Here is a 25,213-nt window from a genome sequence, read left to right on the forward strand (position 1 = left end):
TAATCCACTACCGCCCGCGAGGACCCAGGTTCGATTCCGGCCTGAAGTCCAACATTTTTTTTTTTTTAAATAAAAATAATAAATCTCCTGTTCATCGCGTCCATTCGCGACCCATCTATCACATCTCTGCGCCCCACACTTTGAGAAACGCTGCTTTAAAATATGGAATATTCAAAATGTTCTTCCCCTAGAGGGATAATATCCTTCTCACCTTTTTCACCCCTGACCCGTTTTCATGCCTGATAATGCTGCTCTATACTTTGCGGCCAGGTGGAGCTACCGCACACGCTATTTGTTGTTTGTTTATATCACGTAGTCTGTTCTTCTTCTCTGTCTTCCGGTTGTTGCCTGTTTTGAATGACAAATACACACTACCGCCGCCTGCTGGTAAGGAGAGTTATTGCCACTCACGCATGCGCAGTTCGTACGTGCTCGGCGAGTAAAGTAACGAGTTACTCCAATGACGATTCATAATCCAATTTCCTGCAATGTTATAATGTCAACAAAACTAGGGAAACCCACATCGTTTTAAAAGTAGAATATTTCCTGAATGGCATTTCACCAGCTACAAGATTCATTTCAAGAACACATGTCTACCACTTCCAGAGAGTTGAGCATGGCGGTTCATTCGGACACGCAAAGAGACATCTTAAGCTTTTTCCACAGTTCTGAGATGACTTTCTCAATCGTTGCAGATGATTCAATGATCCCACTTATATTTGACATCACATCTACCACGTGAGCACACTGTATATTGTTTCATAGTCTTGCCAGGTGACGACAGCTCCTCTCAGAGTGTGCAGTACCAGGTTCTCTGCTGTGTGTTTGCAGGAGACGCAGCAGCCGCCGCCCCACACAGCATCAGTCCTCTGAAGAGCCCCTGCACCTCCAAGCTCAACGACAGCACCCTGGGGGGCACCTTTGTCCGCTGGGAGGAGAGCGCTCTGCCCTGGTGAGTTCTCCCTCCAGTCTGCCAAATGAAGGAGCTCTTACTGAAATGCTGATACCCCCTAATAATAGCAATAACCAACCTTGAAGCTAAAATGTAATTATATATCATTTCTATAAACCATTTAATCTTGTCTATGCAGTTATTCCCTTAAAAAGGAAGTGGTACAACGTGTGTGTGTGTGTGTGTGTGTGTGTGTGTGTGTGTGTGTGTGTGTGTGTGTGTGTGTGTGTGTGTGTGTGTGTGTGTGTGTGTGTGTGTGTGTGTGTGTGTGTGTGTGTGTGTGTGTGTGTGTGTGTGTGTGTGTGTGTGTGTGTGTGTGTGTGTGTGTGTGTGTGTGTGTGTGTGTGTGTGTGTGTGTGTGTGTGTGTGTGTGTGTGTGTGTAGCTCCCTGGTGTTGGATGAGGTGGCGAGGCAGAGCACGTGTGAGCTGGAGGTGGATGCGGTGGCAGTAGATGTCCTCAACCGCCTGGACATTGAAAGTAAGACGACTGAGGGTGTGACTCACTGAGGTGAAAGGTGGTCTGCTGAACCCTGAGTGCTGATGGTGCCCCTCGTCTGGCTCACCTCACACCATCTCCACATATCACATTCACGAGACACACACACTGTGGCGCGGATAGATGAGGCGAGATGAGGGAACACGGGATGGAATATGCAACATGGAAACAGAACCCGTTAAGCCATGGCTTTATCTGACAGCTGTGCACAGATGCAACCACTGTTTCTGTTAACACCTAGTATTAAGTCACTTTGTTTTTGCCTTTTGTCGCAGTTTTCTAAATGTTCAGGCAACATACATCTGGGTGCCATCATGGGCGTACTATTTCTTACTTGCAGTCTTCAGAATAAAAGGGATTCTGATTCTGAAGACTGTAACTAAGAAATATGCCCATGCTTGTACTTCTAAAAAGAAGGAAGAGTCCGAGCTGAGAAACATGGCATGCTTTACTGAACAGACACACTCGTGCTGTCGGCTATCGTCTCCCTCTCTGGAGCCACAGACAGCGTTTCCATCTGAACCATGCTCTGAAAGAGGCGCAGTTTAAGTCACATGTGGCTTGTTGCCTGAAGCAGGTCCGATTGGCAGGCCATCACGAGGCTGCCGTGTTCTGCTGAGTCGTGGTTTCTTGATAACGCATGCACACATTGGGACGTACCGCCCTTCGTCTCTCGCTGGGATCTGAAGCCACAAGTGTGTTGGAGCTTTGGAGAGCAGCTCAGCGAACGTGTTAACCAGGCTGAAGGTGAATGTGTGGAGGCTGGAAGTATGCAGCCACTCCTCATGATTCAGACCAGGCTGGATGCAGAACTGTGAACCACATCGAGCATCTGGCTGAGAGGGAAGGAAGGAGAGAAAAGGCCCCTCGAGGGCAGGCAGTGATGGGACTCATACAGAATGTCAGTTATGCTTAACATTACACTTTGCCTTTGTCGCAGGTTAAAAGCTCTTCATTGACCTAACCCGGTACAGCATGATAGCATGTTAGCTGACACTTTGTTCTGCGACCCTCCTCGGTTCAGATCAGATCGGCAGGAACCCGGGCCTGCAGGCCATCTGGGAGGACGAGAAGCAGAGGAGGAGAGAGAAGAACCAGGAGTCCCAGGTGGAAGCCCCAGAGTCCCAAGGTGAGTCTTTGCTGTGCCAATAAGATCAGAACCCTGCTTTCAAAGTGACGGAACCTACCAGAATGCTTTTACTTTAAAGAATAAGGCAAGCTTTTTTTTATTTTTCAACATGTCCCATAAAGATCATCACCAACAATGGGTTTGTTTCTCAATACTTCCTGACTTCCCTCTATGGAAGACGTACATGTGTGGGTCCGTAATACTGTTTTCTTGTTCTACTTATGGCCAAATGATGACATCATACAGCTGGTCATTGTACTGTGTAGCTAAATGTACTCAACAGGAGGATAGAGTGCGTCTCTCGGGACTATTTCCAGCTGCCGATTCATCCACATTTGGTTCACTTGTGAGTGTGTGTGGCAGCAGGACAGTGGAGATAGAAGCCTGTGTGTGTTTGAGTGGAAGTAAAGCCCAGTGTGTGTTCATGGTGCTAACAACAGTGGAGTCTTACGGTACGTCCACACGGCAGCTTTGAAAAAATCTTGAAAATCTTGGAGCTGGGCGTGTCTGACAGCTTGGGGATTTTTTGCGACCAACAACCAATCACATGAATCTCCCGCCCCCGACATACAAATCAAAAAACCCCGGGGATTTTATGCGAGCAATATATATATATATATATATATATATATATAAACCCCCCAAACAGGCGAAACCCTACCAGTTTCACCCACTGTCTCTGCCCCCTCCCTCCACGCCTGGTTCCTCCGGTTTGTATCCCGTTAATAGTTCTGGTCGTAAAGAACCGGGTGATTTGCTACCGTAATTTCTCGTTTGGAATATGAGGAAATGAACTGCGGTCTGGCTCTCCCTGCTTACACGCGGTTTGATTGGCTAGCGCTTCTACTGTCAGATTTGCATAAACGTGTTTGATTGGCTGGCGCTTCCAGCTCAGCTTCAAAAGTTGAACATTGCTCAACTTTGGAAATCCTGGAAATCTTCGCTTCGCTCCCCCACAATGCAGTTCGGCGAAAAGCGAGGCAAAGTGACGTCATCCCCATTCAAAGTCAATGGGCAGAGAAGCGGTGGAAGATTCTTCTGAAGCTGCTGTGTGGACGTACCGTGAGACACTAGCCAGGGCATATAAGAGTAAATGACGGATCATGATAAAAACACTCCCTCTAAGTTCCTGGTGGCGATAAACCTGGAACCCTCACGGACACGTTGTTAGCCCTCTGTCAAACTGGAGCAGTGATTTAGCATCATGTTGGAAGGACCAGACTCGCACAGTTGGACCTTTTGATTTATAAATATTTAAGATTGTTTGATTTTCACAAACACAAGATGTGTGTCCTGCGCAAATAATAACAGTAATGCCAAAGTGATAATAAAGGCTGCATTGTTCCTGTCCACCATGACATCATCACGGTTTACAGCAGGCTGCTGGTTTCACGTGCTTCCATACCGCCAGGGACCAACGTTTGTTTACGTTTCCATTTGAGTTCACTTAAGCCAGAACACACACACACACACACACACACACACACACACACACACACACACACACTGAGGTCTGGAGAAACTCAGGAATCTTTGTTTGCAGTTTTCCGGGAATAACGAATGCACATTAACATCGTTTGTCTGATGTGTTCCAGATCGTGGGTTTGTCACTTCAACAGAGAGCGAGAAGTTCTTCATGAAGAGAGTCGAGGAGATTCTGAAGGAGAATGATTTTGACGTGTAAGTTCCTCTTCTTTCCTCCGATCTACTATCGCCTTTGGACTGATCAGATGTTTCTGAACGCATTAATCTAAGAGTTGTTCTTGGACATTATCCCAGTCCGCTCCCTGGCAAGCAGACAGACACAAGATGCTTCCAGTCACATGAGTGAGCCCCAGTCTCCGTCCACATGCATCCAGAGCTCCTCATCTGGGCATCTTCAAAGAGCATGTCCTCACCCACCCTCTGCTGGCAGGGCAGGGCAGGGGAGGGATGGAGAAAGTGAATGTTGAGGGGTTGTAGTGTGACATGATGTTATGAGATGGCACCCCCCTTCTTCTCCCACCATGCACAGGCAGAGTATTTCCTGTTAAATAAAAGTGCATTCGCTTGGCAGCCAAGCGTTCCTCTTCGCCAGATGGCTCCCATTCACTACCCTCTAATATGAGACGGGAAAAGAGGAAACACATACACACACACACACACACACACACACACACACACACACACACACACACACACACACACACACACACACTTAGTGCTTGGTAGTAAAATGTGTTAATTGCTGCAGAATCTCCTGTTGCCTGCCAGGCTCGCTCCCTCGTTGCCTCTAAAGTCGCTTGCTAGCAGACTAATTAAGAGACAGGCAGACAGTGGCATGTGGATGCTTTGTTCCCTGGAGGCCCCCCCCAGCAGACTCTGAATGACGATGAGACCGCTGCAGCAGCATCTTTCTGGCTGGCAGCCCAACCTCAGAGCTGCTAGATGTCAGCTGATTAGAAACTCTGGAAACATTGATTTAACTGGAAATAATGCTGCTAACAAAGACTGGTGAAAAGATAAGGTGTTTCCCCTTGTCATAAGCGAAGCATCTGCCAATAGAACAAGGGAACATTTGCTTTGTAAGATTTCTTGAAATAAGATGGGATATTTAGTAAATATCCCATCTTCTTTCAAGAAATCAGTTCTTGTAAATAGTCGGGGAAACTTATTTTGAGCCATATTTAGCAGAATCAGGAAATGTTGTTACAGAATAAGCCAGAAATGCTCCAAAGTGTTCTATGTTCTGATTAGTTGGTGACCCTACTGTATATCTCACTGCTTGATACTTCTTAAGTTAAGGTCTTATGTCAAGTGTAAAGACATATTCTGACTAGATATTAGAGGTATAAACTTGGCAAATCTTCAAGTTTTTGTAGTGTTCATGTTCTCACATGTGAGCGGCTGCCTGCTGGTTGACATTTGAATATTTCAGGGTCCCTCAGTGGTGAGTTGCTAGTCGATGCAGTAGGATGGTAAGGAGAGCGATCTGGAGGGTTTCTGATCTGCAGCTGCCCGCCCCTTTTCTGTCAACGTTTGCTCCACAACACACACACACACACACACACACACACACACACACACACACACACACGCACACACACATCACCTGTGTGTACACATACAGTACACACAGAGGGGGGTCAGGTCTCGGCCTCTGTGTGCTTGTTCTGAGTATTTGCTTAACTTCAACTGGGTGTCTTGGCTTAAAGACTGCAAGCAGCACTAAAATGATTTTAAAGATTTTAATAAATGAATCAAAGTTTGTGTTTTCTGTGTTGCAATGAATAGTTAGGTTTTCCCTGAATTCTTTAGCTGAAAATCAATAATTGTATCATGTGAAAATACAGCAGGGATTATCTTCATGACTCAATTTCAGTGTCTCTCTGCTCAGGACACAGTAGGCGCTTTCACACCAAGTACTTTGCCGTACTTAGCATTATTAGCATTAGCATTATTAGCATTAGCTTCATCAGAACTAAAGAGTTCTGATGAAGCTAATAATGCTAATGCAAGGAAATTAAAATGGCAGCTTCACAAAACCTTTTGGGAGTTTTACGGGGCGGGGTTTGCAATCCGCCCAGCCAATCAGACATAGGAACCTTTTTGTCCCATGAAAGTAGCTGCTCTCGAGCAGGGACTGAAAAGGGGGTAAAAAGGTTCTCATCAACTAAGTTCTAGTTCCGGATCTTTTGGTGTGAACGCACATTTCGGAACTATACTGGGAAAAGTACTAAGAAAGCGCCTAATAGACATGTTCTTCTGTGAGTGACAGGGAGGACCAAGAAGACCTTCTCAATGAAATGACTCTCCATTCGGCCCCCCGGACCCCTGAAGCCCAGCCCTGCACCCCAGCTAATGCTGTGGAGGAGCACAGGCCCTCCCAGCCAGGTAAGGCCAACCGCTGACAGCTGCTAATGAAATACTGTCTCTTTATTGGAGAGTTTAAAGGTCCCATGTCATGGCCATTTCTACTGATCATAATTCCATTGTTGAGGTCTAGAATAGATTTATACTGTGCAATTTTCCAAACTCACATTGGTTTTTCACAGCATCTCTGAAAAGTATGTGTATTCACCGGTATTCACTCTGTCCTAAACGGCTTGTTGGAGCTCGCCCCCCCTCCCCGTGAGCCCCGTGTGCTCCGATTGGTCAAGCGACGTGCAGCTGCTCGTGAGGAGCAGACAGGGCTTCCATGTCGGAGATAGATACAGCGAGAACAAGCGAAACTCATCCCGAGCACACAAACACTCACAGCCGAAGTAAAAACAATAAGTGTGGCTTGATATTGAGTAAGAAAAAGGTTTATCACGCTGTGAGCATGGGTCTGCGGAGAGCATCTCTCCACCATCCCAACAAGTAGTAGTCCCAAAAACGTTTACCCATTTAAACAGTCGTGGTAGATACCTTGTTTGTTTTAAACATAAATACACAAACAACAACGAATACTTACAGGTTTTGTACCCGAATCTCCCGCTGGTCCAAACAAAGGTGTGTGTGTGTGTGTGTGTGTGTGTGTGTGTGTGTGTGTGTGTGTGTGTGTGTGTGTGTGTGTGTGTGTGTGTGTGTGTGTGTGTGTGTGTGTGTGTGTGTGTGTGTGTGTGTGTGTGTGTGTGTGTGTGTGTGTGTGTGTGTGTGTGTGTGTGTGTGTGTGTGTGTGTGTGTGTGTGTGTGTGTGTGTGTGTGTGTGTGTGTGTGTGTGTGTACTGCCCCACCCCACCCCCTCTCACACAGACGGAGAGAGAGAGAGATCTCAGTCTCGTCTCGATTGGAAAGATCGAAAATACTAAAAATAATCATAGATGCATTTTTGCAGTCTTATTGCATATTAGATAACGGAGTTGACGACACCAAAACTGCAATATAATGTTTGTAGCATACTAAATATGACATAGTTCTTCAGTGCCCTACGCTGTACATATCCGGGATGAATCGCTGAAAGGTTTGTGAAGCTTTGTTTCGTGAAAGGCTGGCAGAGGGTGCGGCCATAGCTCTGGGCGTGGCTACTGGGTATCCCTACGTAGCGATACCCAGGAAGAAAATGAGAAATGTCAGACGAGGCGTTTTGGGGAGGTATTTTCTGTGTTAGTTTTACTCCCTACCAGTATTGGTGAAGTTACTTCCAAAATGTAATATATTACATATTACTGATTACTGTCTTTTGCAAGTAATGAGTTACACTACTTTAGTTACTTTTTAGTTACTTTCACCAAAATAGCCAAAAAAGAATGGCTAGGTGTTTTAAATGCTGAAATGTAGTTTAGTGCAACACACTCTCACTCCCTAAGCGTCCAGGAGCGACGTTTGGTCAGTGTCTGTGGCGTCCAGTTGTGATGCTCTTAGGCTCCTTCAGCTTCATAAAGGGACGCACATAGCTTTCAACTGATTGCAATGTATTCCCATCTGCGTCGGGATGTGACGCTCATGGAAGCACGGCATTCGTTTGTGTCGGCTGCCCTTAAAGGCAATGTGAGCATCCATTCCCATTGGATAATGGAGAATTGTACACCCGGAAGTATTCCTCTTACTGTCGATTGATTTTACAGTGATATCTGCACTACTCATCGACTAAAAAACACCAGATTATCCTTGTTAATTACACAACATTGATTGGTTTAAATTGTGTGCAATGCTTTTGTATTTTTCCCCTTCGATTCGGAGAAACAAATATTTTTTCGGAGTAAAGGATGGCAGAAGACACTACCCAGAATCCCCAGCTATCGTTTAGGACTACACCATGTGCTCTGTTTGACAAACCCCATTTTTTTTCACCATTCATTCATTCATTCATTCACCATTCATTCATTCACGTGATCTTCAAATTTCTCCCTGCAGAAAAAAAAAACATGGCCGAACTTCGTTTTATTCTCGGTGGAAAATGCCTATTTTAAAGTTAGTTTGGCCATTAAAATGCGGTTTGATAGAAATATGAGTTGTTATTTCAGATTATGTGTGCAGTGGATGTACATGATCTTTAGTTTGCTAGTTATTACGAAGATTACTTCAGGAAATTGCGTCCATAGAACGTTTTCATTGTTACCAAGGTGGTTGCTAGGGACGCTGCTATCGATATTATTTCTGTTATGTTGTGTAACTGTTTAATGGTGTTATCTTTATTGCTACCCCCTTCCCCGTCAATGTATAGTGTTGGTCCACAGCGCAAACGTATTAGTTTAACAAAATCCGCATCTAAAGATACGTTATTTTCCCCTGTGCAATTCCAGTCTCACATCTCACATCACATCGTCATTAAAGGAATGGTATGCTCATGACACTCATTTTCAAATAATTATCATCCGATAAAACAGACCAGTCTCTACCAGTCTTTCTTTTTTTTTTTTTTAATCCGATGACATTATCAGTGATTTTAAACTGATTATATACCGAAATAACATCAACACTGTGGGCGCCGCCATTTTCCGGACGTGACGTAAACCATGCGTTTGGTTTTCGAGGACACGTTGATCTCCATGTTATTTACTGTAGTTTCTCTCTTCAAATATGCCTCACTGTATCGCGAAATATTGCCACAATTCTGATAGGAACAATCCACGGAATGCTCGGTTCCATCTGTTGCCAAAAGGTAAGCGTAAGAAGTACATTCGGAGGCAGCGAAATGTGCTCGGCCCGAACCGAAAGATTCACAGGCTCATGTATGCAGCGAACATTTCAAATTTCCGGACGACTACTCTGAGAGTATGATAAAACATAACATGGGATTTATAGAACAACCATTACTTAATGGAGATGCAGTACCATCGGTCTTTCTGGTGTCATCACCGACCAGGACACCAGTTCGGCCAATTGAGAAATCGCCCTCTGCAAGTGTGAAGCGACGGAGGAGCAGAAGTAGTGCTCGGAGTAAGAATAAGGTATGTTATAGCGCATTTCCATTGCAGCGGCTAGCCCCGTTTTAACGTCCTTTAGCGTCCAGGCCAGGACCGTTTTTGGTGGCCTTTCCATATAGTGTAGTACCGGCTAGTGGGTATTTTCCCCCAGTTTTTTCCGGCCCCATAAAATCGTGATTCTATGGCCAGGGACAACGAAGCTGAGTATGCTAAACTAGAGAGGGAATCGCTAGCAAGGGTGGTACTACATGCATACATATAGTATCTTATATCATCTTCCTATTATACACACATGCATTTCCAAACATCTGGACTACCTATGTTGCAAATGTATTATCTTTTCAATTTATACACGGCATCTATTGCACGTCTGTCCGTCCTGGGAGAGGGATCCCTCCTCTGTTGCTCTCCCTGAGGTTTCTCCCATGTTCCCTTTAAACTGTGGGTTTTCTTCGGAAGTTTTTCCTTGTACGATGTGAGGGTCTACGGACAGAGGGTGTCGTATTGTCATACTGATAAAACATCAAAACTTCTTCCTCTGCTGACGAGTCCGAACTCAAATATTCAGCTATGTTTCCGTGTGTTGACAAAGTGAACGCATGGATGACGTCACGACCATCACGTGACTACTGAAAATGGCAAAAATGGCGGCGGCCAGACGGAATATACAGGTCTTGATAAAAAAGAGCTATAAAATCATTATTTACCGGGGAATATCGCTGATTTCTTCAGGGTATGGTTTAAACATAATGTTTCACTAAATACTGAAGTTTTGATTAATTATCTAATGAGTGGACCATTCCTTTAACAAATACCGGAAACATTTTTTAAAAAAAATACTTTATTCCGAGTGTGCTTGCTTTTCTCTTTGAAAGTCATCACATAACGGCATTATAATACACGATTCTGCTGCATTACATATTACATATCTGCCGTAGTTCTGTATTTATAGAGCCCTGATGAGAAGACAAACATGAGGAACTGAAAACGTGACGTGGATCATAAATATATCAGCCATTAAACAACATCTTACATTTCTTTTCACACAATACGTCTCTTTGCCGTATCAACACTAATTCGGCTCACTTTTATATTTGATCCAATTGGTAGATAGGCTGTATTTACACCATAAAGGTGCACAGCTGATATAAAGGGACACCTGGTGGTTAAAGCATGTTATTGAATTTCATTATTGTTATTATTAGATATTAATAGGATCCCTATAAAGTATATTCATTACTCGTTATTCTCTACTAATAGTTAATTAAAGACTGTATATAATGACTATTTTGCACATCCCTTTCAAGATTTCAAGATTTTCTAAGGTTTATTGACAGATCATATAGGCCTACACAACTATAGTGTAGTTATGCACTGAATGAAAAACTTGGGTCGCAGGTTCCTCAATAGTGCATTACAAGACATCTATCAATATGTGTGCATACCTCCAGCAATGTTAACTATGTTGAAGCACTTATTTTAACTGATATTATACATAATGTATTATGCTCTTATAAGATGTATGCAGATATTTCATCTCCGGCCTTGTCAGGTATTGAACAATCAATAAATAAAGAACACAGAATTGTTGAATATAAAACACAGAATTTATGTGATTATACTAAATGATTTTCAAATAAACACAACTGCATATTTAACTGTTACACATGCTGATGTAACGCACATTTTCCAACTTGGGATCAATAAAGTATATCTTATCTTAAGCTGATCGATGGCTACTGCCATATTTGCAAAATGTGCCTCTGAACCTTGACAAGTGCATGTTTCAGGCTTATCAATTAATGTAATGTAATGTAATGTTATCACAGGGGTCACACACATAAGACCAGCTGTTAAATAAAGCTCTTCTGACCTTAGCTGGCGTGTGGGTATATATATTAATGCTGCCCATTATGGGCACAAGCAATTTTCACCCATTTATTAATTATATGTTTTAAATGTGAGTTTTCCTATCCCCTAAACCAGTGGTTCCCAAACGGTGTGCCGCGGCACACTGGTGTGCCGTGAGGCAAGTCCAGGTGTGCCGTGGGATTTTGTGACAACCATACGTTATTATTGCAATATACAACTACACAAAAATAATTATTTTTTAATTTACTATATCAGTACTTTGTAGGTTTATATGTACGTAATTATTTTGAGTTCATCCGAAGAATAGACAGGAATGTGACGGTGAGGTGCAAACTGTGTCCAGGCCAGAAGCTGTTATCCACTGCTCTGAACACCACGTCAAACCTCAACAAGCACCTGCAAAGAACACATGCTAAGGTGGAGCTACCGCACACGCTATTTGTTGTTTGTTTATATCACAGTCTGTTCTTCTTCTCTGTCTTCCGGTTGTTGCCTGTTTTGAATGACGAATACACACTACCGCCGCCTGCTGGTAAGGAGAGTTATTGCCACTCACGCATGCGCAGTTCGTACGTGCTCGGCTGAAGTCTTTGTGGTGTCTGGTTCCAGTGCAACACATGGCCAACACGCAGGAGAACACGCCGACGCAACAGAGTGAGCAGAGATAGACTGCGCAAAAGATACAGATAGCAGGAGACAGAGGACAGCCACGGTCAGATAGCAGGAGACAGAGGACAGCCACGGTCAGATAGCAGGAGACAGAGGACAGCCACGGTCAGATAGCAGGAGACAGAGGACAGCCATGGTCAGATAGGAAAACATTCAGGATCTGGATCAGTCGTCTTATGCGACAATGGAAACTGAACTAAAGAGAACATTTGAAACTTTAGCAGTCTGCGTGATCTGCCTGCAGGGAGGGGCGGGCCGGCCCTGCGAGTAAAGTAACGAGTAAACGAGGACGCGGTGGACCCGTTCAAATCCAGTTTTGGACAGTCTGCCGTGGTTCCATCCCATTTCAAGTGCTGTTCGAGAATCGGCGTAACCCTCGGAGCACACTCTCCAATCACAGAGCTTGAGGACTATCACTGGGTTTGTCAAACAGAGCACATGGTGTAGTCCCAAACGATAGCTGGGGATTCTGGGTAGTGTAGTGTCTTCTGCCATCCTTTACTCCGAAAAAATATTTGTTTCTCCGAATCGAAGGGGAAAAATACAAAAGCATTGCACACAATTTAAACCAATCAATGTTGTGTAATTAACAAGGATAATCTGGTGTTTTTTAATCGATGAGTAGTGCAGATATCACTGTAAAATCAATCGACAGTAAGAGGAGTACTTACTTCTGGGTGTACAATTCTCCGTTATCCAATGGGAATGGATGCTCTCATTGCCTTTAAGGGCAGCCGACACAAACGAATGCCGTGCTTCCATGAGCGTCACATCCCGACGCAGATGGGAATACATTGCAATCAGTTGAAAGCTATGTGCGTCCCTTTATGACGCTGAAGGAGCCTCGGAGCGTCACAACTGCACGCCACGGACACTGACCAAAAGTCGCTCCTGGACGATTAGGGAGTGAGAGTGTGTTGCTTAGCGCAGCTCATTATACATCCAGTGAAGGGCGATGTGGTTTAGCATAACAACTGTGTAGGCCCTTAAGGCTACTAACAACTTGTATTACACGGCTTAGTTGAATACTCGATTCTGATTGTAACTTCTTAACATGTGACACGTTGTTAATCCAGTACAGACCGCTGTCAAGGACTCTAATGAAGGTTGCTAAGGAGGATCAAGAAAGAGAAAGGAAAAGAGGTTAAAAGACGGAGCGCTGGACGTCAGATAAATCACCAGAAGAAGGCAGACAGGAAGTGAACACTAACAGGACACGGAATGGGCTCTGTAGTGTGTTTAGTATATGGCCGTGTGCAGGCCCGGCTCCAGAACAACATGACTCAGGGTGCCCCTGAGGTTACAGGGGGAGCAGCAGTAGCAGGTTTACATGAGCAATAGTGGCCGGCAACAGCAATGAGAAATAGCAGTGATGGTCCCAATGAACAGATTATGGCCTTTGTTATGTTTTGAAACCAAGCAAGTGAGAACATTTCAAGTGAGTTAAAAGTGCAATCCTGAAATATCTCATGCTCTCCAAAGTGGACTGTGGCAAAGAAAAGCTGTACTGATAAAACAAATGAGAACATTTTGTAAATCAAGGCACATGTTATTTGAACCAGCTCATGGTTTGAAATGGCAAACATCAATCAATCAATCAATCAATGTTTATTTATATAGCCCAATATCACAAATGTTACATTTGTCTCAGTGGTCTTCACAGTGTGTACAGAATATCAGTATGACAATACGACACCCTCTGTCCTTAGACCCTCACATCGCACAAGGAAAAACTTCCAAAGAAAACCCAGTTTAAAGGGAACATGGGAGAAACCTCAGGGAGAGCAACAGAGGAGGGATCCCTCTCCCAGGACGGACAGACGTGCAATAGATGCCGTGTGTAAATTGAAAAGATAATACATTTGCAACATAGGTAGTCCAAATGTTTGGAAATGCATGTGTGTATAATAGGAAGATGAATCCACGAGGATATCCATCCAGGACCTATGATCCAGGACCACAGCCACGACTCAAGATCCAGCGCTCGCGATCCAGGACACAGGACCGCAGGATCATCCATGACTCCGGATCCCAGCGTATATAGACACCAAAAAGAAAGACATGTGGGGAAGCTGGGTTAATCGGAACATGAGAGGACACGGGTATAGACAGAGAGAAGGAAGAAGTAAGATGTCCCCCGACAAACTAAGCCTATATCAGCAAAACTAGGGGCTGAATCTAATCAGCCCTAACTATAAGCTTTATCAAAAAGGAAGGTCTTAAGCGCACTCTTAAAAACGGATAGGGTGTCTGCCGCCCGATCACAAACTGGAAGCTAATTCCACAAATGTGGAGCTTGATAAGAAAAGGCTCTGGCTCCCATTGTACTTTTGAGACTCTAGGAACAACCAACAACCCTGCATTCTTGGACAGTAGGGTATAATGAGTTCTTTAAGGTAAGATGGCGCCTGCCCATTAAGGGCTTTGTAGGCGAGAAGAAGAATTTTAAATTCTATCCTGTGTTCTATAGGGAGCCAGTGTAAGGCAGCCAGAACAGGAGTAATGTGGTCCCTTTTCCTAACTCTGGTTAGTACACGAGCCGCAGCATTTTGAATCAGCTGAAGCGACTTGACTGACTTCTTGGTACTCCCTGATAATAAAGAGTTACAATAATCCAGCCTAGAAGTAACAAATGCATGGACTAGTTTCTCTGCATCGTTTTGAGGCAAGATATGCCTGATTTTTGCAATGTTACGTAGATGGAAGTAGGCGGTCCTTGAAATTGATTTTATGTGGGCGTTAAAGGAACACACTGAAAACACTGAAAAGCAAAAGTATTATTAAAACCATGTAGCCTACTAAATCATCACTTTGGTCCCATCATGTACTCTGGGAAGAGAACATTTACTGTGCTTGAAAACTGGATCACATCATCATCATGTGAGGTTGACTTTGTGACCTGGAGAACATTTCAGCTGCAACATCAGCTCCTTGATAAGCTTGTGATATGAGATCTTTGTGTAGCCATTCGTGGTGAAGGCATCTGTGCATGGTCCTGCGGGCCGCAGAGGGGTGGCGTAGTTTCGGGCGACGAAGACTGCTGCTCCGGGGGCGAGGGCGGCGAGTCAGGCGGGAGTAAGCTAGTGTCCACAGCGGAGGGTCACGTGATGTCCCCATCCAACCCGTTGCTACGGTCTGCAGTAGATGCAGTGTTGCTGGCGTTTAGTGATGGCTGCTTTAACCATGTTCGTATAAATGATTATCCACAGATGTGTGTCACTGCTGTGGAAGCACTTTGGAAATTATGCACGTGTAGCGGAGCAGGTCACGCGCAGCTGACACAATTTGTTGTTTGTATTTTTCGCTCCGTTCTCTTTTTTGAATAGCGGGTGCATAACATTCAACTGCCCCGAAGATCCCGACGCGAAGCCTGAAGGGTAAACACCAGGTTTACTAATCTACCCGCACAATTTGTCTCCGGTGTCGGAATGTCTCGCTATGTTAGTACATTCTTACAAAAATAAAACACCATTTCATTTCGGGTTAAAATGTGTTGTAACTGCGTTACTGAGCATTGTGGGTAATATATTACCCACTTTTCATTAGTAATGCGTTACATTACTTCGTTACAGCAAAAAGTAATATATTATTTTGCAAGCGTTACACCCAACACTGCTCCCTACAGGGTGTACTTTGAGGGTGTTTGACTCTGCAGACCGTTTACATGCATTAAGGCCCCGGCCACACGAGGACGAAAACGGCTAAACGCATAGGATTAACGCAAACGCAATCGCAAAAAAAGCTTCCGTCCACACGCAATATTCACCGGATAGTGTCTGTCCACTCGGGATGTGCATCTCCATCACTGAGGCCGATGCGATGCGCATCTCGATACGTTGCATTAACGATACATTTGAAACACCAGGCGATGCGATACAATACTGAGTGATACTGTGTGTATGCAAGCCCGCATCTAGGACGGATCTATGTATCATGGCTGTAGACCTGTTGAGTAATAAAGATACCTCATACAAAGGTCTACGGATACCTGATCACTCTCCATGACCTGCGGTCAGCTATATAGCATAAAAGGACTATTACACCGTCTTTCTTGAACAATCCGAAGTGTTGCCAAACGTTTGATTTGTAGGTATTTTTCGGTGCGCTGTGTTTCTCTTTCTCCTCAACTTCCGTGTGTGTTGATAACTGAGACTCTCGGCCTCGGGCGAAGCAAATATCAAAGATCGTCTCTGCTGAGCGTTGACAGGATGAGGGGATTTTATATGAATGAATCGGTTTTTACCAATACAAAGACGCTACGCAATCGATGCATCGCGAGTTCAACCCGGTTCAACCCAAACTGTAGCCGATGTGCACTCTTTCAACCGGTGCACTCGCATCTTGAACGTTTATGCCGGTGCACCGATGCGAATCTGTGAATCTTAACATCTCTACTGTCCACACGAGACCGCTCCGTTTAGCTCCAACCGCTGGAGAAGCTGCAGTACATATGCCGAGCCTGTACGTGGCGCTGTAACTTCCTCCACAAAAGCAGCGAAGAAGCATCGTTGTCATGGTTGCCCTTCTGTTTATTCTCGCGGTGGGGGTCGAGGGAACCGGGCAGAGGTTTTCGCCAGTCAACGTGTATTAAAGTTTAAATCTTTTTTACATTACATTTAGCTGACGCTTTTATCCAAAGCGACTTACAATAAGTACATTCGACCAGGAAGACACAACCTTGAAGAAAACAGAATCATAAAGTCCATCAGGTTTCATAGAGCCAAGCATTTCAAGTGCTGCTCAACTGGCTTTAGATAAGCCAGTCCTTTATTAGTATATAAGTGCTCTGTTAGCAGTTCTTTGTTAGTCATTCTATCGCTCGAAGTGGAGTCGAAAGAGATGAGTGTTCAGTCTGCGCCGGAAGGTGTGTAAGCTTTCTGCTGTCCTGATGTCAATGGGAGCTCATTCCACCATCTTGGAGCCAGGATAGCAAACCCACGTGTTTCTGCTGATGGAACTTGGGTCCCCCTCGCAGCGAGGGTGCAGCGAGCCGTTTGGTTGATGCAGAGCGTAGTGCACGTGCTGGGGTGTACGGTTAACCATGTCCTGGATGTAGGAAGGGCCAGATCCATTCGCAGCATGGTACGCAAGTACCAGTGTCTTGAAGTGGATTCTAGCAGTTACCGGAAGCCAGTGGAGGGAGCGGAGGAGCGGAGTCGTGTGGGAACATTTAGGAAGGTTGAAGACCAGACGAGCCGCTGCATTCTGGATGAGCTGCAGAGGTCGGATGGCACATGCAGGTAGACCAGGTAAATCTTCCGGACAAAATGATAAAGTGCCGGTCAAAGGTCTTCTTTGTTATTTATTGAGCTTTAAAACAAATGAATAACGACTCTATATAATATAATAATAAAATACACGGAGCCTCTCTTTTTCCTCCCTCTCTCTCAGCGTCAGTGTCTGTCTCGTGCAGCAGCTGATCCAGTAATGAGTGACCCGGCCGACAGTAAGAATACACATATTTATAACTAGTTTAGTTTGAGAGGTCATTAAAATAGCTAAGGTGATGATCTGACTTGAAGTGTGTTTTGCTGCAGCGGGAGGAGCTGCAGGTGAGCAGAGCTGCGTGTCTCCGTCCTGTCAGATTAGACTTCACTCACGTTTAGGTCCATATCGAGAGAAAGATAAATAATCTGAATTCAGGGTGCAGTTTACTTTGACGCTGGGGTGAGCAGCAGAGGTGGGGAGAGGCGGGGCTATTGCCTCATCATTATCAGAACATGATCGTATAGGGCGCACACACGGAGCCGTTGGACCCCCCAGAGAGTGGCGTATGCCTTTCTATCCACCTTGGGACCCGTTATCGTTTCCGCAGTCGTTTAGTGCCGTATTCGGTCGTCCTCGTGCGGCCGAACGGTCTATATGACACTAAACAATAATGCAAACGACCGTTTTCGTCCTCGTGTGGCCGGGGCCTCAAACCTTCACAACACACAAGGGGACGGGTAATAACCGGAAAAGCATGACATGGGACCTTAAAAAAAGAGAAGATCATGGTCGTCGTGATATAATAACATCGTTTTGACCATAACTCACAAATTCACACAAATGTCTAATAGGATAGTAAGATGTAATTCTAGTTAAATTTAGTTTGCCACTGTGCCCTCATTCTTAAAAGAAAGTCTATTATTATTATTATTATTATTATTTCTCTAAGGAAAGTGTGTGTGTTGCTTGGCCTGGCTTCTCTCAATGGAGGTCCTGCTGACGTATTAATGTGGCGTTTCAGAGCCTGTGAGGAGCAGCAGTAAGGTCCCGGAGGAGGCGGTGGTGGACGAGGAGGCCATCCTGAGTCTGCTGGAGAACAGCCAGACCTTCCTCCCGCTCTCCCAGACATCCTGCCACTCGCCCCTGTTAGGTAAACAAAAAGGTTAAAATGTAATTGAAACTTGAAGCTGTTATCATAAATAAGTTTATTGTTCATTAATCTGTGTTTATTCTTCTACTTTCTCAAAAAATCACAACATAATTAGTTAGTGTTATATCTCACGCAAAATGTGGACTGTAACTTTGTGATACAACATTATGTATGACATTTTGTCAGCTACACCTCTCGATTAAGAATTCTCTTTACATGAAATGACATTACATTACATTACACGTCATTTGTTAGACGCTTTTATCCAAAGCGACTTACATACATTCAGTACTGTGGACGATCCCCACAGGAGCAATGTGGGGTGAAGTGTCTCAGGGACACAACGACATGCTGACTGCAGTGGGACTCGAACTTGGTACCCCCTAACATTTCACTCACTAGGAGCCATGAACACAACGATAACAGTGCATTGTTATAGTGACTGGTGATACAGGTACTGTGACTCTACTACAGCAGCTCAGTACATCTGATTTCAATCATAAATGTTGTGCCTCTTCAATTGATCGCTTACAGACAGCGAGAAAAAGCTGCACATATAACTTGTTATACTCCAGAAAAACCAATGTTATCGTGGTCACCGTGCAAACATTAGATGCTGAAATCAACTTATTATGTTGCATAATCGCCAAAAAGTCAATAAATGACAGAACAGGTGAAGCCCAAACCTCGTTTACTCCTGAGTCCATAGGGACTCTGGGATTGTGTATGTCCCACTGACATGGCTGACTGATTGTGCATGGCATGGCTGCCTAACATGTGGTGACGATGCTAAATCCTGCAAATAAAGTGAAGAAGTCTAGGGTTCAAAAAGGATAACTTTTATCGCTTCTATTTAATTGATTCATTTGGAGCCACATTTAAAGTCATTGCTCGCAGCCGAGTGATGTCCTGTCTTTGATGTCCATGCAGACAGCAGCCAGGACCAAGCCTTCATCGAGCTGCTGGCAGGACTGGAGAACGACGGCTTCTGCAGGACCCCCGTCAGACAAAAGTCCCAGTCACTCCCTGGTGCCAGAAGCTACGACTGCAACAGTGATGAAGAGGAGGCAGAGCCTGAGATGGAGAAGGACGAGGCAGAGCTCAGCGTGATAATGTCCCAGCGGTGGGACAACGAGCCTCCCGACCACTCCCCCACACCAAGGCAAGTGTGTCAGTCTCCACTGAAAAGCATTCATCGAATACACTGTTCCCGTTTTATGGATACAAATCAATTTAAAAGCAAATGATGGCCAAACTGTAATAATGGGGGACCAACAGAAATGTAATTGTAGCATTATTGTTAGTTGTAAAGAATAACAACTGGCATGAAATGACTGCTCAGATTATCAATTCTGCTCATTTCAGATCAGACTTCCATTAGAGAAGTGTTTTGCCAATCTAACCCTTTCTTTTTCTTTAACGGCTGCTTGTTACACATGCTTTCATTACATTTTCTAATTAATGTTGTCATACACTTTATTGACATTTTTTATAAAACAACCCTCAATACAAATGAAAAAGATGCACATATCTGTAGGCAGGCCATCACTTTGGGATGCACTGCCCGGCTGATATCAGTACTCGTCTTCCACTATATCTCTTTAGTGGATTACTGTCCATCCACCAAGAAAGAGTCACATCATTCTCAAGCAGGACAAACATTAGCAGTGATATAAAGAATATGCATTGTTTAATCTGCCTCCCTGTCTTCCCTGTGTACAGACACGGAGTGAGGGAGCCAGAGGAGGACTTCAGTGACGAGCAGCACGAGTCTTCTGATGAAGACATGGACTGGAGCGGGAACAATTCCCTGTTCGCCAACCTGTCCATCCCCCAGCTGGACGGGGCCGCAGACGAGAGCAGCGGTGAGTCATGTCATGCCGAGACACCACTTAGATAATGCTTATAATAATACATGTAATTTATAAAGCACCTTTCACGGGACCCAGGGTCGCTGTACACGGTGGACAGACAAAACAAAACAGACAATGAGGAGCAAACAAAACAATGAAATAAAATAAAGGAAGCCGGGGGACCAGGAAAGGACTAGGGTCCGAAGGCCAGGGTGAATAGGTGCGTTTTCAGTGAGGACTTGAAGATGTCCAGGGAGGCAGCGTTATGGATCTCGGGAGGAAGTGCATTCCAGAGGGTGGGGGCCGCAACACTGAACGCCCTGTCACCCACAGTACGAAGGCGAGAGCGGGGGATGGAGAGCAGGCCCGTGTCTGACTCCGCAGACTCCCAGAGGGGGTGTAGGGATGTAGAGGTCTGTTAAGTACTGGGGGGCGAGGGTATGGAGGGACTTGTACGTGAGGAGGAGTGTTTTATAGTGAATCCGGGACTAACCGGCAGCCAGTGGAGGTGGATGAGGGTGGGGGTGATATGTTGCCATGGCTTGGTGCGGGTGAGAAGCCTAGCGGCAGAGTTCTGGACGTATTGGAGCCTGGCCAGGGTTTTGCTGGGAACCCCGGACAGGACTCCATTGCAGTAGTCCAGGCAGGATGTGATGAAGGCGTGTACGAGTGTTTCTGCCACAGAGTGAGGGGTGGAGTCTGGCAATGTTTTTGAGATGGTAGAAGGCGGATTTGGTCATGGATTTGATATGCGCCTGGAAAGAGAGGGTGGAGTCCAGGAGGCTTATCTTGTATCCACTGCTGATGAACCATCAAAGAGATCAATACAGATCTGACAGCAGACAATAGAAGTCTCAGGGAAGTCTTTTGGCTGTACAATCTGATATCATTATGAGGATCATTATAACGGTAATATGTAGTATTAATGCTTAACTGACATCCTAAGTAGACCTGTAGTGTGTATTAATGTTTGTGTGCAATTGGAAGTAGTTCTTCATCATCACATCAGGCTTTTGTCTGATGAGCTGCAGGTGTCACCAACTCAAAAAACAACTGTCAACATGTATAAACTCCACATAAAGAGATTCTTTTTAATATTTGTCTTTTTGAGGAACCTGTTTTCATTACAGAACTACACTGTAGCTGTGTATATGACATCACAAATCTTTGAATCTATCTATCTATTGAACAGCAGGAATATGAGGCTTCTAACATAAAGTATGAGAGTACGAGAGAGTATGTACTGCTTTAAAAGTCAGACCTGGAAATAGACAAAGTGAACTGTCATACTTTTGGCGCATTTCCACTGCAGCACGGTTTAAGCGTGCCGTGCCAAACCCGGCCCGTTTTTTGTTGCATTTCCACTAGGCGTAGTTCCAGCTAACGGGTACTATTTCACAGTTTTTCTGGCTCTCCAAAGTCCAGGAGCTGTGAGCTCTGAGGGCCCACAGCTAACGGCTGATGTTGGTTTTGTGTTTCTCGTTGAAGATGGCGTCACGGCTCCGCCTACACTGCGTTACTATAGTTACTGCCCCAGCTGCTAAACTGTAATGGAAACGCAGCATAAAGTGAGCCTGGCCTACCAAGGCCTAACTATACCGTACTAAGCCGTGCGAGGCCCTGCAGTGGAAATGCGCCAAGGGTTTGCAGTCTAATAAGAACCACTTTTTTGGGGCTGTATTCTCAGACAATATTATTTACAACCCTTATATATGTCTTTAAAAGTCTGTGTGGTTGACCCTGTTGTTATGGATGTCATCATGTTTAATTAATAAACCTGTGTGTCTGCATTGATTGGTGTTTGTTGGTAGTTGAGATGCAAAATATTATTCAATACTCAGTATTGTTAGAAACAAATTAAATATGCAATATATGTTTATGGATAAGATAGATTTCATTAAAAAAAATATTGACCAGTGATAACCATACAATCATCTTTATGTTACTCCTGCTGATTTTAAAGCTAGGTCTGGGTTGGGTTTCATCCACTTGAATGTGCGCAGTCTGTTAGGTAAACTAGATTTTGTCCGTATCTGGGCGAGCTCGACTGACGCTGACGTCATTGTCTTATCTGAAACATGGCTAAATAAATCTATTTTGGCCTCTGACATTGCCTTACATGGTTTTAATGTGTATCGTACCGACCGGCCTAATAAAGCTGGTGGCGTTGCCATTTATGTTAAGAATAAGTTCAGTGTAACCACATTAGTTTCCAAATCGATCAGTAAGCAATTTGAATTTTTAGCCTTAAATATAGAAGTGGCAAAGGGTCAACAGGTCATGGTGGTGGGCCGCTACAGACCCCCCTCAGCTGGCAAGGACTCCTTGTCTTCGCTAGAAAATCTTGTATCACAACTAGACTACAAGGAAATAGTGCTACTTGGAGGGTTTAACTGGGACTGGTTAACTGCAGTGTCAGAGGATTTAAAAACCTTTGTATCTCTTTAAATGTTACTCAGATTGTGGACAGTCCTACTCGCCCTAACATTAAGTCCCCTAATAAATCCTCCCTAATTGATCTCATTCTAACTAATGTTCCCCACAAATATTCTTCTGTGGGAGTATTTTGCAAATGATCTGAGCGATCACTGTGTTGTAGCCACAATTAGGGACACTAAGGTCCAAAAGGTTACACCTCGCATTATCATTAAGAGAGACAGACAGAGATGTAGAAACCGCATGGTCTTATTGTTATCTTGGTTTTATGGAGATCATTGATAGACATGCACCCCTGCGTACATTTAGAGTGAAGGGACGAGACAATCCTTGCTGAGCTGTCTAGTCTCCTTCATGAGAGAAACAAGGCCTGGGCAAAGGCTAGGAAATCAGACTCAGAGGTAGAATGGCTGCGTTTTAGGCAGCTAAGGAATAGCTTCACTTCACATATCAAAAGTGCTAAATCTAAGTACTATCTGTCAGTAACCACAAAGAATCTGAATAATCCTGGAAAATGTTGGAAAGCAATAAAATCGATATCCACCGGCGATATCCGTAATGAGCTGCCTTCGTGCCTTACCACAGCATCTGGCTCTATATCAGACAGGGTCACTATGCTAAATTGCTTTAATGAGCATTTTGTGTCCTGTGGTTCTCTATTTGATTCTGTCACTAACTCTGCTTCTGTGAAACACCACAGTCTGTGACTCTGAAAAACGTGTGTTGGAAAACCCTTTTAGTTTTACCCCTTTTACTGTTGATGTTGTTCGTGAAGCTTTAACCAAGCTAGATCCTAAGACACCGGCTGGCCCGGACAACGTAGAACCTTTCTTTTTAAAGATAGCTGCAGATTTTATTGCTCCACCTCTCACTACTCTTTCTAACCTCTCCCTCAGCACTAACACAATTCCAAAATTGTGGAAGTCAGCGTATGTCCTGCCTTTGCTAAAAGGAGGGGAGGCCACCTTATTAAATAACTATAGGCCAATCTCTAAGTTGTCAGTTCTGGCTAAGGTTCTTGAACGCCTAGTGAGTGAACAGGTAAAGGTGTTTTTATGTACAAATGATATCCTGTCTAAACATCAGTCAGGCTTCAGAAAGCAACACAGCACCATCACTGCCACGATGAAAGTGGTGAATGATGTGGCGAGTATTTTAGATAATAAGCAGAGTTGGCAGCTCTATTTATTGACCTTTCCAAAGCGTTTGACACCGTTGATCATCACATTTTAAAGCAGAGGCTACTCAGTATAGGCCTGTCCAGCCATGCAGTGGGTGGTTTGTGAACTACCTCTCTGAAAGGTCCCAATGTGTTCACTTTGATGGGCTGTCTTCTGAGTGGTTAAACATCACTAATGGTGTACCACAAGGTTCTGTTTTAGGTCCACTTTTATTCTCCATCTACATCAACAGTTTAGGTGAAAATGTGGATGAAGTTACTTTAAATTTGTATGCGGATGATACCGTGATGTACTGTGCAGGTCCCACCATTCAGGAGGCTGGTGTTAAATTACAGGCTGTTTTTAACACTATTCAGACTCAGCTCTCTGAACTAAAGCTTCTTATAAATGTTGAGAAAACCAAGGTAATGCTCTTTTCTAAAGCTAAAAAGACACCAGAGCCTGTTTTAGATATTGTAACTACGCAAGGAATAACACTTGAAGTGGTTACCTGTTACAAATACCTTGGTATCTGGCTTGATGATTGTCTCACTTTTAAACTTAAAAAGCTGAGGGTTAGGCTAGGGTTCTTTTTCAGAAACAAGTCCTGTTTCTCGCTTGAGGCCAGGAAAAGACTAGTCACTGTGACCTTTGACCTGTGCTGGACTATGGTGATCTGGTCTATATGAATGCACCTGCCCATTGGCTGGTCAAGTTAGATGCTGCGTATCACAGCGCACTGAGATTTGTGACAAACTGTAAAGCATTAACCCATCACTGTACCCTGTATGCAAGGGCTGGTTTGCTTTCACTAACTGTACGGAGGCTCAGTCACTGGTACATTTTTATATACAAAGCCATGTTAGGGAAACTTCCATCTTACATCTGCTCCCTGATCTCACGGAGAATTGTAAGTGGCTACTGCCTGAGATCGCATGCTGTGGTTTTATTAAAACCCTAAACGCACCAGGAGCATCTGCGCTGCGTTACGGCCGCGCCGCGGCGTTCGCAAAGATCGCGGCCACTCTAGTCAATGGGTGCTGTTCCACCAGACGCGCCGCACTGCGCCGCGGCTCGAAGCGTCCCAGAAGCTCCTCGCCGCAAGGAATTTCTAAAATATAGGATGTTGTCTGCTTTGCTGGTTGAGGGGGTGCACCGGGTGAACCCAAAACCGGCTCCTTCTCCTCCCCCCCACCACCGTCTTTCAAGTAGGAGAATACTGCAGCGTTCTCCTCCGGTTTACAGGCACTGTCAATTATATATATATACAATAATTATGATGATGAATGCATATTTTTTTACCACTAAAATACAGCAACACATCTTTGATTCATGTCGTTTATAACTGGAATATTACAATTATTATTAACTGTGTCTGTAGTCTACAACACAACAACATAGGAAATAACAACAATAAACCCGATTTAAACAGACACAAACATAAACCATTTAACTAC

The 25,213-nt window shown here is 44.4% G+C and overlaps 1 protein-coding gene across 1 annotated transcript in view; it reads left to right on the top strand.

Moving 5' to 3' along the window:
• The window catches only part of LOC117440230 (DNA polymerase zeta catalytic subunit-like), a 77,547-nt gene that overhangs the window by 44,205 nt on the left and 8,129 nt on the right, over positions 1–25,213 (top strand). Inside the window, exons 5-12 of the mRNA XM_034076522.1 lie at positions 832–952; positions 1,337–1,431; positions 2,474–2,578; positions 4,174–4,258; positions 6,336–6,451; positions 18,179–18,307; positions 19,238–19,469; positions 20,030–20,172. Of these exons, the coding sequence (XP_033932413.1) occupies positions 832–952; positions 1,337–1,431; positions 2,474–2,578; positions 4,174–4,258; positions 6,336–6,451; positions 18,179–18,307; positions 19,238–19,469; positions 20,030–20,172 (1,026 nt within the window). The remainder of the gene's footprint in view (positions 1–831; positions 953–1,336; positions 1,432–2,473; positions 2,579–4,173; positions 4,259–6,335; positions 6,452–18,178; positions 18,308–19,237; positions 19,470–20,029; positions 20,173–25,213) is intronic.

This window comes from Pseudochaenichthys georgianus, chromosome 24 (genome assembly GCF_902827115.2).
Source record: "Pseudochaenichthys georgianus chromosome 24, fPseGeo1.2, whole genome shotgun sequence".
Lineage (NCBI taxonomy): Eukaryota > Metazoa > Chordata > Actinopteri > Perciformes > Channichthyidae > Pseudochaenichthys > Pseudochaenichthys georgianus.